The sequence below is a fragment of the Desmodus rotundus genome, chromosome 2 (genome assembly GCF_022682495.2).
Source record: "Desmodus rotundus isolate HL8 chromosome 2, HLdesRot8A.1, whole genome shotgun sequence".
Classification (NCBI taxonomy): Eukaryota; Metazoa; Chordata; class Mammalia; order Chiroptera; family Phyllostomidae; genus Desmodus; species Desmodus rotundus.
The window spans coordinates 61173786-61190010 of NC_071388.1; the positions used below are offsets into that span (position 1 = coordinate 61173786).

Here is a 16225-nt window from a genome sequence, read left to right on the forward strand (position 1 = left end):
CATAGCATTGTCGCTACATTTTAACTTTTCTTTTTCTTCTATCTTTCCAAACTATATCCATTTGTCAAACTTCCATTGACTGGGCCCTGCGCCTTGCACAAGTAATCTGGGTCATGGTGACCTCTCCCCGTGATAACGGCTGAGTCACCCAGTTCGCTGCCTGGAATCGTTCTGCAGGTGATGTAGTGCACGGTGCATACTCCTCAGCGGACTCCAGATTCTAAAGTGCAAGTGCCCGCCTTACTGCTCCTTTCCAGTACCCAGAGGGATAGAGACGTTGCTCTCTAAAACTCAGGTTAAAGGGATCAGACAAAGGAAGAGGTAGAAAGAAATAAAGGAGTGGAGGAAAGAAATTTTTTTTCTAAATACAGGAACTAATAATAATAATAAAGATGCAAAATTCTGCTTCACAATCCTGGCTCTGTGATGAAAGTCATTGCTTCAAAGAACCAGATCACAAAACCAGCTCATTTTAAAATTTACGTGTTTTCTAGAATCCTGTAACACGGTTACTCTGGTTTTAAATATTAAGTAATTGGTATAAATAACTCTGAGACTGAGCTGTGGATTTAATATACCTTTTCCCTTTGCTATGATGGGGATTTGGAGAAAAACCTGCACTTACTTTTTACTGAGTCTGAAGGGTAGACCTTACCTACCACTTCCTCCCTGACAACGTGTGGGAATAAGGAATAGTAGGAAATTAAAATAATAACTTCAAGTAAAAAGGTGTGAAAGTGAAAGAAAAAGTCACTGGCCTGTTGTGGCCAGGTGATTTCTGTGGGTCTCAGCACCCTCATCTGTAAACTGTGCAGCTTGGATTAAGGAATCCATGAAGTCCCATTGTTTTTTAGCACACACTATTCTGGATTTAAATAAACCAATCCCCTTTCACAGGGCTTGAAAGGGAAATGCTACCACCTTTTGAAAAGCTTCTATTAGCTGCAAGTAAATTGATGCCACGTTGCATAGCTTTTACTAACGCATGCGCAGAACAACTGCAACATGATTCACGTTGAGCTGGCATCATAATGAAGCTCAGAATGCCAGGGTTGGAAAGATTCATTTAACAGAAACAGGTGAGGGGATAACTTCATGGAATCATAGCATTTGGGAGTCAAAAGAGGCTTTAGTGCCCATGCGCTGCCCTCCTATTGTTACCCACAGGGAAACTGCATCCCAGGGAGGTGTCATACCTTGTGTAGGTCCACAGCTGGTTGGGGCATTCTTCATTTTTATCTTGTAAATTTCTATTTTATACTTATCTGCTTTGAGTAAGAATAACGTATTTAAGAAAATAAATATTTATGATCTATTCAATATAGGACCTTAATAAACTGAAGAAAAACATGAGTATAATTCAATAAATTATACTCATACTTCTTAAATCCTATAATTTCTTTTAACCCCTATATAACATGAATCTGTTTTAATAGATTTATATGAAGATGATTTTCTTTTGAGTAATAACATGCATTCTCTTCAAGGAGAAAAACTACAACACGTTTCCTTGTAGAATGTTTCACAGGTTGGTAACGTGAAGTATCAAGATTCACAAGGTGTTTTGTGAGAATTGTCTTGTCATTGAGCTGTGGTGTATGCTAAGTAGTATGCAAGGCTTACCTAGCCTTGTAGCTACTTTGTATTTACTTATTGTAGGTTGTTTTGTAATTGATATGCTTATGTCCCTGGGAATTAGAATATAAATGAAAAAATAAAATGACGACTTGAATTAATAAACCATTTTGATTATGCAAAACATCATGTACTACAGCCTTTTGATAAGTAACTCTGAACCTGTTACAATGAATATGCTGGGATTTTCTCTGACAAGACCTATGCTAAGTGCTTTAGAACTATCTGGCCGCCTTCAGCATGGGGTCCATGCCTTTTTTGTTTTTTACATTTGGTATAAAAATGTACAGTGTGATTTCTGACATATACCTTTAAAAATTGCATTAATTAGCCCAGAAGTTCAAGCAATTATGAATGTCTGAAACTTAGGCCTACCTAATAATAATAATAACAATAACATAACATTAATAGCCAAATAGTTGCTGTTCACCCTTATAATAAAAGAGTATGTGTCAATAGGGCCAACTCAGCACTATGCTGATTTTTGATATTTTTCTGACACTAATGGCATTCTCTTTGATTACTCCGATATGTTATTAGAAAACTTAGAACTGACTTTTCTTGGTGCAGTAGAGTGATCAACGGCAGAAGCTACACATAGCACATGAATTGTGAGGGGCTGATGTGGTGAGGACAGGGAGCTCGAACTCCTCCATCCAGCCTGATTTCTGAGGCTGATGAATTAAACAGTGGACCATAACTTTTGATGAACCACAGTTTCCGCCAGCTGTTCTGAAGCATCCCCAGTGGCGGATCCTCGCTCCCAGGACTCTGCACGCGGCTGCACGTGGCCTGATGGCCTGCTGGCCAGGGGCTTCTCTGGCAGGGCCTGGTGTAGAGCTTTGAAAAGAGACAGTTCTGTTTCAATCTGTGTGGTCATCTCCTCAATCTCTCTCTGCCTCAGTTTCTTCATCTGAAAAATCAGTCTGTAAAGAACCTGTATCTCGTGGCTGTTGTAAGAATTAAGGGAGATCCTTCATGAAAGCACTTAGCTTCATGGCTGGCTTTGAGAAGATGCTTTAAAAAATTCAGTTGTTCTCACTGAGGCTCCTCTCTTGTCTCCCTCCCCTCCTTCCTTCTCTTACTCTTTGCAAGGGCTTTGTGACACTTTCACAAGCATAGCTGGCAGATTATGTCTGAAACATGCAGTCTCATTCTCCTACATTAGGATGAGGCCTCAGATATAGTATCTAAGTGAAACTTGTCTGACAGCCAAGTAAAAATACGGCTGGTTTACAATAGGACCTCCCCAGATATACATTGTATCAAGAGAAATCAATCCTTCCTGAGGTTTTTAGTAAAAAAATAGAACCATCTCTTAGAAACAAGGAAAAAATGTAGAAGTTCATAGAAGAAAATAGTTAATGATCCATCTTCTCTTTAAGAACCGTCTTTCTGGACATTTTACTTGGCCAAGATACATGCTTTTTGAATGGTAACCGTTCAGTTGTGCTCTGCAGTTTGTCACTAGATCAGCTGAAGAAGTTCAGACTCAGTGACAGACAGGCGGGAGCTCTCTAATCTAGACATCTATATTTGGGAGCAGAGGGTGGTCTTGTCCATCTTTCACCTTCCTTTATTCAGAGTAGGCATTCAACTGAACTCAATTACTTAAGAAACATTTTCTGTATGACAATACTGGGTGTAACAGTATTAATTATTAGGAATTATTGCTCAAATTATTAATTTCTTAACTCATTGTGACTGAGGAAAAGTAGAAGCAGTTAACCCTTTGAGAGATGGGGTGAAGAGGGAGTCATTTCTCAGAGAGCAGCTCTGATGTGAATGGGGAAACTGGCCTGTTGGAGGGCATGAGAACGGACTGTGGCACAGCCCGGGACCTCTCGTCGGGTTAGCAGAGGACTTAGAGCAAGGCTTCTGGAGGTCTGGCCCTGGACCGTCTGTGTGACAATCACTTGGAGTGTTTGTTAAAAATGCAGACTCCTGAGCCACACTCTGTCCAAATCAGTTGTTATGTCTGGAGCCCAAGAATTGGCATTTAGTAAAAGTTTCCAGAAGATGCTTGGTATATGAACCAGGAGACATGAGACTCTCTGGGGTCAGACAATTGGTGGACACTTGTCTGCAAATACGATGCCCCCTACATTTTTATTTTACAAGCCTGAAATGTCTCAGGTCTGGTCTGGAAAGACAGAAGCCTCCTGAAAATATGGAAGTTGATTTTTATTTCATATTATGGGAATGATGTTCATTCATTTTTGAAATTTTAAAAACAATATGAAAGTAGAAATGATTAAAATAATGAATAATATCATTACAAAATAAATACTTTCATATGGCTGACCATTTTACTAAATATCATTAACATGGAATAAAGTTCATAAGATATAAAACATATTAATAACTACCATATGCCCATACCTACAAAATATATTTTGAACAATTAAAAACATTCAAAATTACCCTGACTGGTATGGCTTTATTGGTTGGGCGTCAACCTACAAAGTGAAAAGATGCTGGTTCAATTCCGAGTCAGGGCACATGCCCGGGTTGTGGGTTCACTCCCCAGTTGGGGTGCATACAAGAGGCAACTGATCAATGTTTCTCTCTCACATTGATGTTTCTCTCCCCTTCTTTCTCCTTCCCTTCTCCTCTCTCTAAAAGTAATTTTTAAACAAATCTTTAAAAAACCATTCAGAATAGAAATTGTAATTATTAACTCAATTCCTAATCAGAAAATACTCAACCAGGTAAGTTTCCTTAATGTTCTCAAAATGGGAGGAAATATCTTAGACATAGAGAAAGGCGCAGGGAACCAAGCGGCAGGGACAGCGGAAGATGTGTATGGAATACTTTCTCAAATACCAGCTTTGCTCCATAAATATTCCTGATGACTTAGCCTAGGATAAACCTGCTAGGAAACCAAGCTTGCAGGAGAAGTGCTGATGAGGAGAGTCTGAAGCAAAGCAGACTGCTGTGATTATTGTACCAACCAGAAAGAACATCTTGGGGTAACTTGACTCCCAGCATTTATTTTTGTATCCTTGTTCTTATTTGTTCTTTTCTGGCAGCACTCAGGCTGATGGCTCAAATCTTTTGTAGCATATTGAAAAGGGTATAAAATATGCAGTACTACAGACTTTGGGCTAATATATTTTCAAAAGTGGTTCATGCCTCATTTCTCACGTAAATTCTTAGGCTGCATTCAGCCTTCAGAGCGTCATTCATATTCATGATAGAAACGAGGGATAACATTTATTACTTTCAGTGCTGCTGATATTAGGCACTGTCAAACACACCCACCCAGAACTGCACCAAAACGTTTCTTCCTGAGCTGCTTGCTTTCTGTGGAAAAAACTGTTGCTGAGTGACAATTTTTAAAAAATTCATGTGTATATACATATATATGCACCTATCGTAGACACACACACACATATATACATCCAAAATCACCTAGATCCCCTTCTGTGGAAGATATTAAAGTACTAAGGATTAGGTCACTCCACACCCATTTCAACCAATTTCTTTCTTGATGGTTTTTTCTATAGGGACTGTAAGTATTTGAATTCTCAGTCTCCCCTGCAATTCAGGGTGGTCGTGGACTCCAATTCTGACCAATGAGATGCTGTCAGAAATGTTTAGAGAAGCTTTCTTTTCTGAAAAGAAAAACAAACACCAAAGAAACAAGACATCCTGAGGAGAAAGCTTTGTCCTTTGTCCTTCCTGCCTGGAGCTGGGACAGGATGCCTGCAGAGAGGGCAGCTCTCTTCCTCCTGTACGGGCGGGCAGCGAGCACGTGGTGACAGGAGAGCTGGCAATCGCACGGGGCCTGATGCGTCAACGACATCCCTGAATGACTGCCCCAGCGCCAGACTGCCCATACCTAGAATTCCTATTGTGTGAAAACACAAGCCGCATACCTGTTTAAGCCACTAGAGTTGGGTTTTCTGTTCCTCAAAGATGAATGTAGTCCTAACTGATACACTTTTTAGAACTGTCCCTTTTGTTGATGCTGAATGCAACACATTGGGCTCACAGAGTTGATTGTGCAACCTAGATTAGCCTCCTTTAGTTTTTATGCAGTAGAATCGGCATCTAGAACTGAGAGTTAGTCAATTAGTCTTTATACTGAAAATTGGATTAACACCTAATAAACTATGGGCTATATATAGACTTAAAGCCATACCATGTTGGCCAATGTGTATAGATAGACCACATCAAAGCGGGGCTGCTTTTAGGTGAGCTTAACTGAGGTCACGACACTAGTGACTGGGGAAGAGCTTGAAGATTATTCTGTGATCCATTAACAAGCAGGGAAAACAGGTCCTTTATTAGGTTTCATCAGACAAACTTTGGGTGGTTCTAAGTAATGCATAAGGAAGCGGGTGGAGGAAGAGGCCAAAATGATGGATTGTTTTAACAGTACCTGCAGGTGTCAACCAAAAAATAGTGCTTATGTATGGTGTGAAATCTGCATCCCTGGCTCTGGCTGAAACAAATTTAAAATCAGACTAGATTTTCTGATTTCAATGTGCAAAGTGTTTCTTCCTTTCTTTCTCTCTCTCTTCCTTTTCATGTAAGCAAAAGAGGTTAAGCAACCTTCCATTTTAACTTTTAGTTTACTTACAGAAAGGGAAGTATCTGCTTCTAACAAATAAATTTTATAAATGAACTATATTCTCTAGCCAAATTATAACTCCAAACACAAGTGGATATTTTTCCCTCTTGATTACCTTAAAATATTGATAGGAATTATTTTGGCATTTAGCATTAGTCTCATTTTTAAGTGAATTCTAGAATTCAAAAAATGTCTAGTAAACACTTTGTGGTAACTCATACTGTGCCAACACCAAGTACTAACTGACGTCTTTAAAATGTTAACACAGACCTGAAAGTGTCTTTTAGAAACCACCACGCTATGCCCAGGTGCAAAATAAAATCCAATCACTTCAGTCACTTCAGCTCCTCTGTCACTTTCTACTTCGTGCTTCTGGGTCTTTAGCCAGAACTTGTGGGACTTCTCCTGGCTTTGGTCTTCATAGTGACCACAATTGCTTTACCTTTATTTGAGCCGTCTCCTGACTTCAGACCTATGGTTTTATATGCTCTGTACTTCCGTTTTCTTATGTATAAACTGATGATAAAAACTTCTTATGGTTGTTATAAATATTAAATGAAACAGTAAATCCCAGAAGATGTTGAATGAACATTCATGTTTTATCTCCAAACTCCTCTTAATCCCATTGTAGGCCTTCCCCACAGAGGAAAATTTGAAAGATCCTTTATTTCTCTGTTCTAAACTTGATCAAATACCCTTTGCTGCTGTCCTGAAGTACCCTTAGTAGAAACTGTGTTTGATACCAGGTACATGGATTTCTCAAAATAAGAAGTTGACAGTTAGAAGCTTACATCGACAGTTACCAAATATAATAAAAAATATCCTGTGCTAAGACTCCAGATATTCTCCATCTCCAGGTGCATATTGGTTTGAGTTTAAATGTCTATTTGTTTGTCAGGATTTCAAAAATCGATGCCCAGTGATGAAGTACAGTAAGGGAATAAGGACTAGACCGCTTCTTAAACCATTTCCACCAACCTTCTTCATAGTGTTGGGATTGAAGAAGGAGGGATGGGGACAGAGTCCACTATATATAACATGTGTGTATGTATATGTATGTGTACACACACACACACACACATATACACACACGCACTATGTACGCATACATGTACACATAGGCCACCTTTGCATTCAAAGGTGAAACCACTGAGGAGAATTAATCCATGTACTTTTATAATGTGAGCATTGTTATAATTGAGAAAATAGATCTTTTCCCAATTATTTTGGTAGGTTTGTGGAGTTTTCTTTAATATGTTAACATCAATTTTCTTCTCCTTTTCTAGTGTTAAAAAGGGTGACCTTTGAATGTTGGCATTTATTTCGCTATCAAAGACATGTTAAACTTACTGCCAAGAAATGACAGGAAGTTTCTCCCCAGATAATGCTATATTTAAGTGGATTTCCTTTTCTTTCCCAATAATTTCAATGCCATGAGTATTGTTTTATTTAAATAATTCTTATTACATTTGTTTTCAGCTGCCACATGAAAGTGTTCTAACATAAGGACTTTTCCATAATGAGACATTTCCTGACCTAAGCAAAGCATAAGTCATTTCCTTCAAAGAGGGATGAGTTTTCATATAAATTTTTTCCCTAAAATTTAGCAATTTCTCCTGAGATGTGGAAAATTTTATACTGTATAAAGTGCACATTCTTTGTTGTTACTCTCCAATGGCATTAAAATCCTGAGATCACGTCAATCACTTTCCTTCCCTATTGAGCTTTGCTAGATGGAGACTCACAGAAAGGACGTGTTCTAGAAGGAAGGAAAAGCTTCCAGAACAACAGTGCACCTCAGGAAGTCATTGCATTAGGGGCCTGAAAACACCGTAAGCCTCTTTGCTCTTCTTTTTTCCATACTGTTTTTTGGGAACAATGCAAGCTAAATTCTGATTTTATTTGATTATTATTTTCCAAAATATAAACTTGTAGGTTTAGTGGCAAACGACTACCTTCAACAATCGTTTTTTTTATATAGGCATGAATGTAAGAGTTTCGAGATACCTCCATTCATGGCCTTCTCTTCTCAAAGATAATTAACATGTTAACATCTAAGTTTCTATAAAAGTCTTCTTAACAGTAGTTTTTTGTTTATTTGTTTGTATTGCCTGAGAAATAAGAGCTATCCTGTGCAGGAAGAGGAGATGGAAAGGTACTATTTAAATGTTACTTCTGTTCCCTGATTTACTGCACTCCGACTGGGCTGTTTCCCATGCCATCTCTGGTTTTAATAACTAGTTAAATATCAAAGAGCTGTGGGAAAAAAAAGACCTGGATCTCAATGAATGCCAAAGGGACTTCTAGTTGAAAATAAAACTGTGTGTTTGGGAGCACTAGCAAATAAAGAAGCAGAATCAAGAGAAGTAAAGCAAGAGACCTAGAGCTACCACTAACTGTGTTCTTAAGCTACTAAATTCACATTCTTGTGCCTTAGTTTCCTCATGTTTCAAGTAAGATATTGGACAAGATGATTACAAAGAATTCTTCAAACTTAATAATTGGTGATCAATAGTAGCTCATTTCTACTTTTTCTTGGATACTTTTCTGAGGTTCAAGAGTTTATATAAAGTGATGAAAGGAGATACTTAGTGAAATGTCCTTAAACTTATTTAAAAAATAATGAGTTCCTGTGCTCCAACTCCTCACTGTATAGGAGCGCAGAGGAGTGAAGTGATTTGCTCAAGGTCACGTGACTAGCCAAAAAGCAGAGAATCGCAGCAGAACAGCAGCTTATCTGTAGAGCAGGGCTGGTTCTGTAAACCAGGTTTTCCTGACATTTTTTGTTTATTTCTGGTGTATATTAAATTATAACGCCTAGATACAGGGGTTGTATTTTTTCAATGTAATTTCATATACCCATAGCTCCTTGTATTGCTGGGAATCCGATAGTACTTAATAAAAATTAATTAATTTTTTTAGTGTCTTTAAAGTTCCTATTGTCTACATCTTTGGTCAGCTGGAAGTGTGCCCCGGAAAAAGAAATGTTAAGAATGGTTGTAGAAACTTCTTCACAATTTCAGAGCAGAAGATCTTACACAAGAAGTAAGAATGATGTTGTTTCTGTGGCCTTTCCCCTTAAACCAGCACAGCCCCATTTGCATCTCTGACTTGTGTAATCCTGGCAGCTTCCTGTTGGTTTGGCAGTTGGTTGGGCAGTATCTCTGCCTTAAAAGACTGACCCCAATCTATCAGGATCAATGAGCAAAGACCATTCTTGGCTCTCCATACAGCAGTGCAAAGAGATGGCTACGAAGATGCAACTTTTTTGTACCAAGGAAAATAGATCCTGTATGGCACATTATTACAAGACCAGAATTATATACTTCAAACTTCGCTTGAGAAGAAGGAGAAAGAGCCAGAAGCTTGAATTAGGACTTCAGTGGGTGATTTGTATTTGTATTGTGGGATAAGACTGGTTCATAAAGAACTTTGTTAGACATGTTAAATTGCACTGCGTAGCTGTTCAAATGTCTCTAATCCCCTAGGCGGGTGCATTTTCCATCCTTGCCTTGCCTGATGCAATCTTTCTGCCCTGTGAAAAATATTTTATTGGTACCTCTTACATGACACACAGCCACTTTTCCCCCAGATGTATGTTTGACCAACTGTCCAGCTCACATTTATCTATTGAGCATGTTAGAGACCAGGTCTGAGATGTGCAAAATGCCTCCGACGTCCCAAGGAACTCACTTTCTAGTGGAGGTGACAGATACAGAAACAGTGGACAATTTCTTTTTAATCACTTGTATAAAACAATGAATATCACAAGGCAGATAAAATGTCTTATTCTTCTTTTCATCTCCCACAAATTAGGTGCTCAGTAAATGAGTGTTGAATAAATAAATAAATGTTTTATAAACTTTCTAAGAGAAATATCCTTATTCTGTTTCATTAATTAACTCATTCAATTACCTATTCATTCAATGACTGTTTTTATTGTGCCCAGCCCTATTTTAAGTGCAGGTCCAGCCTTAGTTTACTTTCAATTTCTATCACTGAAAAACAAACATTAAAATTTGTAATTATATATAAAAATATCTAACATGAACATGGCAATGTCCCACCAATTATTTCTAAAATCAGTATTTCATTCTGTAAATGAATTACTTTCAAATAGTCCTTTTACTTTGGTGTAGTTCCAAGGAAACAGTAAAAGAAACATCTGAGACAGAACTTGTTTGTTTTCTGGTGTGTGCATTGATTGATTCTGGTTTATAATCCTCTTAGCTTCACTGCTGTCCACTGAGTTACTAAATGTTAATTCCTCACTGTGATCTCCTAAATTATCTTTTCAGAGTACATTTTAGGTCGTAAATAGAGAGTGGTCACTTTTACATACATAAGAATGGAGATGCAGCTTTGGGGTTTCAATAATCTCACCACTGAAAGCTAATTATTTTTGTTTTAACCATGAAAATAACTTTCTCCATTTTATCCAATCCCTAGGGACTTTTCTATTCAAATGGCTAGGAAAAAATTCACAGTACACACACTGAGTACTTCTGTCCTGCTTGGCAGAAATAGATTTGATTATAACAACCTCCATTCTAAATACATTTTTATTGATTGATTGATTGATTGATTGATTTATAAATTTTTATTGTTATTCAATTACAGTTGTATGCCTTTTCTCCCCATCCCTCTACCCCACCCCAGCTGAACCCCCCTCCCTCCCCCACCTCTGCAGACTGGTGAGGCCACTGTGGAAAACAGTATGGAATTTCCTCAGAAAACTAAAAATGGAACTGTCCTTTGACCCAGTAATTCCACTGCTGGGATTATACCCTAAGAACCCTGAAACACCAATCCAAAAGAACCTGTGCACCCCAATGTTCATAGCAGCACAATTTACAATAGCCAAGTACTGGAAGCAACCTAAGTGCCCATCAGCAAATGAGTGGATCAAAAAAACTATGGTATATTTACACAATGGAATTCTAAATACATTTTTTAAACTACAGAATTTCTCCTAATTATAGGAGTAATATAACATCATTGTAGAAAACTTGGAAAATACAGAGAAAATGTAAAGAAATCTAAGAAAACTTAGAGTGATGTTTATACATTTTATAAACTTATATTCTGATTTTCTCTTAATTGTGTATTTTGACCATAAAAATATATTCCTAAAGCCCCAAGAATTGATAAATATTCAGTTACTAAGTGAAGAGTCATAAAACTAAGAAGCTCAGAGAAAATTGTTAATGCAAAATACATGAAACTATCTAAAGTTTCACTTAATGGTGTCCTTTATGACTCTCTCTTAAAATAAACTAAGGTATTAATTTTTTTTTTAAATCTCTGTTTTCTCTGGTGAAGAAATGATGTGAAATAGACATCAGGTGATCAAGCTTTTTTGATTTGAGTACTTGTTAAAAGGTCACTAGAGAAGAAAATTTTCTAAGTCAGAAATTGGGAACCAAAAAAAGGGAAATTATTTTACTAAGCTCTATCACGTTATTTTCCAACTTCCGTTTCATTAGTGGGATAAAGAGAACAGAGTTTGGACAATTAGGTGATTATCTGAATTTAGTTAGTTTTCATAAGCCTAAGTTTTTCCTATTAAAGGAAAGGATAACATTGAAAGAGATTTAAATTCCCTTATAGCAAAATATGTATGAAAAATGATATATATGTATGCATATTTAAATATTTAAAAATTTACATATAGAGAAGATATATAAAGAACATATATATAACAGGGAATGTATACATAACATAAAAGCATATATGTGAGTATATATGTGTACATAGGATATATGTGTATGTATACATATGTATGGATATATACATACACATGTGTATATATAGATCCTATGAATCTGAGCATGTCTGCCTGATGTTTTTCTTCTCTCTTAAGAACTATATTTAACTTACAAATCAAAACCCTGAATTTTACTGGTCCTAATGTGGCCGTCAATAAAGATAACTAGTAATTATGCTGGCTTCTAAAAGTCTTATGAAAAAGAACATTGGATTGGATTAATAGTCAGAATAGTTGATCCTCATCCGAGCTCTGTTATTAATGAATTTTCTTTTCCTGAATAAGTCAGTTAGCTTCTCTGTGTTTTCTCATTTTTTAAATAGGCTAGTAGACTAGATGTCCAATAAGTTTCATCCTAGCTCATAAAATATGACTATGGGACTAACCCAGTTCAATAATTCATTGATGCTATTTTCCAAAAATTATTCTATTATTCTGATAGTTAAACAAAGTGTCAGAACATGAGGTGCATTTAACCCAACATTTCTAACAAAATTTTGACATTATTTAAGGAATGTGAACAAAATAAACTAAAAGATATGTATACCATTTGTATTGTATACAAAATATACAATAAATATATATACTATATATAAATATTTAAATAGTATTTACATAGAATTATCATTCTATGCAGAAAAATAATAAATAAACAATAATTATATCTCTTCTAATTTCTTAATTCCAAATTCTATCTTTTGGCATCACTATATTTCAAAGATTAAATAGATTTTTACCAAATCATCTCCTCATCCATTATTCAGACATTCATTTCATATTATCGTTTCAAGTAATTCCTATGGAGTACCAGATATCAGTAACGTTATAGGTATGAATGATACTTTATGGTACCTATATGGTCCTACCTTCCTTCCTTTTAGAGCCTATTGGAAAAGAAGGACATTGACCAATGATAACGCAGAAATATAAATCTGAAATTGTGGTGAAAGCCAAGGAGGTAAAAGAATCAGAAACTAATTTGAACTCAGGAGTCAGGAGAGATCTCTCTGGGAAATAATTGACATTTATGATAAATCTCCAGGACTGCGTAGGCATTAACCAGGTCAGGAAAATAAGAATAAGTATTCCAGGAAGAGGGAGCAGCATACACAGAAATACTGAGGAAGACAAGAGTTCTGGAGATTTGGAGTCTAAATTTTTCACCTTGTGTGCCTGAGGGGAGCCTTATAACCTAGTTAAGCATTTTGGATTTTATTTTAAAAACACTGGAAAATTTGCAATAACTTAAGCAAGACAGTAAATCACCATATCTGCATCCTTTAAAGAGAACTCTGACAATATATTGTGAGTCAACTGAAGAAGGGCGAAAGTGAAAAGAAAATCAGTTAGAGAGTTGGCAATATTTTCAATGAGAGAAAATTAAGGTGGTAACAATGGAAACAGAGAAAAAAACACCCACAGAAACAGATTTAAAATACATTTTGGAGAATAGGCTAAACTCAGTAATGGAATAAATATAAGAACACAAAGGAGAGGTAAGTGGCAAAGGTGGTAATCTGATTCGTGGGATGTATAGCAGGGTGGATGAAAATGGCATTCACTGAGTTGAAGAAAACTAGATGAAAGTTATCTTTGAGGGTCTAGAGTTCAGTCTTGATTGTACTTCTACATCATTTTAAGTACACAGCTGGATATGTGCGTATGAAGCTCGGAAGAGAGCCCTGGATAAATAAATTAGCAATCATCATCCTATAAGTTGTATTAAAGCTGTATGTGTAGATGAGAAGAGAATTTATGGTGATATTAGATGAGGATGCAGAACTAGTTCTATAGGAATTTAAGCCTTCAGTTTTGAGAGAAAAAGATGCATCAACATATAGGAGTTAGAGAAAGAATAGTCAGAAAAAGTGAAAGGAAAACCAGAATCGTGGCATCACAGAAGCCAAGAAAAGAATGCTTCCTGAAGTTCACCATAGTCAATATTGCTGACTATTAAGTAGTAATGGCGTTTGAAAATGGTTCATTGGACCACAGAAGTAATTTAAAGGAACAGTAGAGACAAAAGTTGATTGACGAGTACATGAGGTGGGTTCAAAGGATGTGAAATTAAAGGAATTAAAGAAAGCATAAACAGTTAACTTTTTAAAGAAACATGCCTAAGAAACGGAATGGAAAGAGTGGTAAATAAAATGGTGAATGAGTGGAGATCAGAGCACATTTAAATGTTATTGGGAAAAGTTTATGAAAAAGATGATCAAAATTCAGGAGAGAGAGAAGATGAATAATAATATAAAAAGCAAGTTGTGTCACTCCCCTGATTTGAATAAAGTACATATTCCCCATCCAGAGTGGAGGGGGAAAGGGGCGAGCAATGGAACTCTTATAGAGGACTCACGGCCACAGACAATAGGGGGGATTAACTGTGGGAAGGGGGGGGTTATGGGGTAGGAGTAAGCAATGGGGAAAAAGGTGGGACAACTGTAACTGAACAACAATAAAAAAAGTATGTATTCCTCAGCCTGCTCTACAAAACCCACCTTTAAAAGTCCCTGATTAAGTCTGTGGCCTTATCTCATCACACTGTTTCCTTCTTTGTCTTCCTTGGCCATACACTAAGAATTCTCCCAGGAATTCCAGCTTTAGAACTTTTAAACAAGCTGTATCCTCTTCCAGGAATTCTCTTCCCTCTGCTTTTTGCCTGGCTCACTCTTTTCTGTCATTCACGTCTCAGTAGGAACGTGCTTCCTAACCAGCCACTGAATCCAAAGCCATCCTCAAACTTTTACATGTCTGGTTCCTTCTTATGATTCAGGTCTCAGTTTCAGTATCCACAATGTAATGCCTGATCACCCTAAAAATCGGTAAAATTACCCCAATATACACATCCAATTACCTTGTTAATTCTTAGAATAACACATATCACATTTTCTTATTTATAACTTGTTGACATGTTTATGATATGTTAATTCCTTATAGAATGTAGACCCTGTGAAAGCAGGGACCTCATCTTACTTATCAATGCCAAATTCCTGGAACATTCTGATATCAATTGGCATATAGTACACACTCAATAAAAGTTTGTAGACTGACCAATTCATTAAAAGGCAATTTAATGTCCAACATCTAGGCATTAAAAGGCATGTTTTTATCAATTTTAATCAAATTCAGAACAAATATACAGGTAACAAACAGGGCATTGTGAATAAAATTATTATTCTGAAATATTCTAGAGGATTTTAATGATAATAATACTATATCTCTTATAATAATATTTAACTCTTTCATTCCTCAGCTACACACTACCTAATAGCAAAAGATGGCTTTCCAGAAACACTTTGCTACTGGAAAGTAGCCAATCTAGTACAAAAAGTTGACCGGATAATAACCCATTTGGTGAATAAAACATACATATGAAATGAAGAGTGTATTTACATTCAGCAAACATTTATTAAGCCACACATTTCCCTAGTCAAGGGATTTTCAACGGCAATGCTGCAAGAACTTTTAAAATATGCAACACCTGACTGTTTAGTCAGGGGCAATGACCTCTTTTCCTCTAGATTGTCAAGTAAAAAAATGACAACAGCCAGCACAACAGTAGCCATCCAGTGCGAATGAATCAGTATTATACCTATGTTTTTGTTAGATCAGCAAAAAACATAATATATTTCTGGTGTGCTACAGAATTTTAGTAGTTAGTTTATGTGTGCCATGAGAAAAGAGATTGAAAATCGCTCCCTTAGGCATATGGGATTCAAAAATTAATAAAATACATTAGATTAATCTCTCTTAACTCAAAGATGAGAGAGGAATAAAGGTACAGAAGTTAACAATACTGTGCTTTTAAAAACACTTATAGAGTTTAAACAAATAATAAGGGGTCAGTTTGTTTTAACACCTCCGGGACATGAGTTCTCACTCTTCTAAATTTATACAACATAAAAATGTTTCATTTCTCCTAGGGGAAAATCATTAATATGAAGGTCAGTTGCCTGGAATATAACCCCTTTCCTCAAATTAAGTGTGAGTCTTTTTCACAAGAAAGGAAGAGAGAGGAGGCTATATTTGGTGCCAGTGTTTCAATGAAGCAATTAAGCTTTGGCTGTAACAGGAGGAGGTTGCCATTAGAAAAGAGGCATAACAAAGGAAAAATACTGTGCTCAATGATTGTGCAGTGTCAGCTTATTATTTCTGGAAGGCACTAGAGATGAGAAAATGGCTCTTCCTGAGTTGTAGGGGGTGCATAAAACCAAGTAACTCAAAAAGCACCAAAAAGGAATGCT

At 36.6% G+C, this 16225-nt stretch overlaps 1 protein-coding gene across 1 annotated transcript in view; it reads left to right on the forward strand.

Moving 5' to 3' along the window:
* Window positions 1-16225, forward strand: part of SAMSN1 (SAM domain, SH3 domain and nuclear localization signals 1) — a 156472-nt gene that overhangs the window by 40230 nt on the left and 100017 nt on the right. The window contains 3 exon segments of the mRNA XM_045200072.2: window positions 1437-1512; window positions 2488-2490; window positions 7511-7583. Of these exon segments, the coding sequence (XP_045056007.2) occupies window positions 1437-1512; window positions 2488-2490; window positions 7511-7583 (152 nt within the window).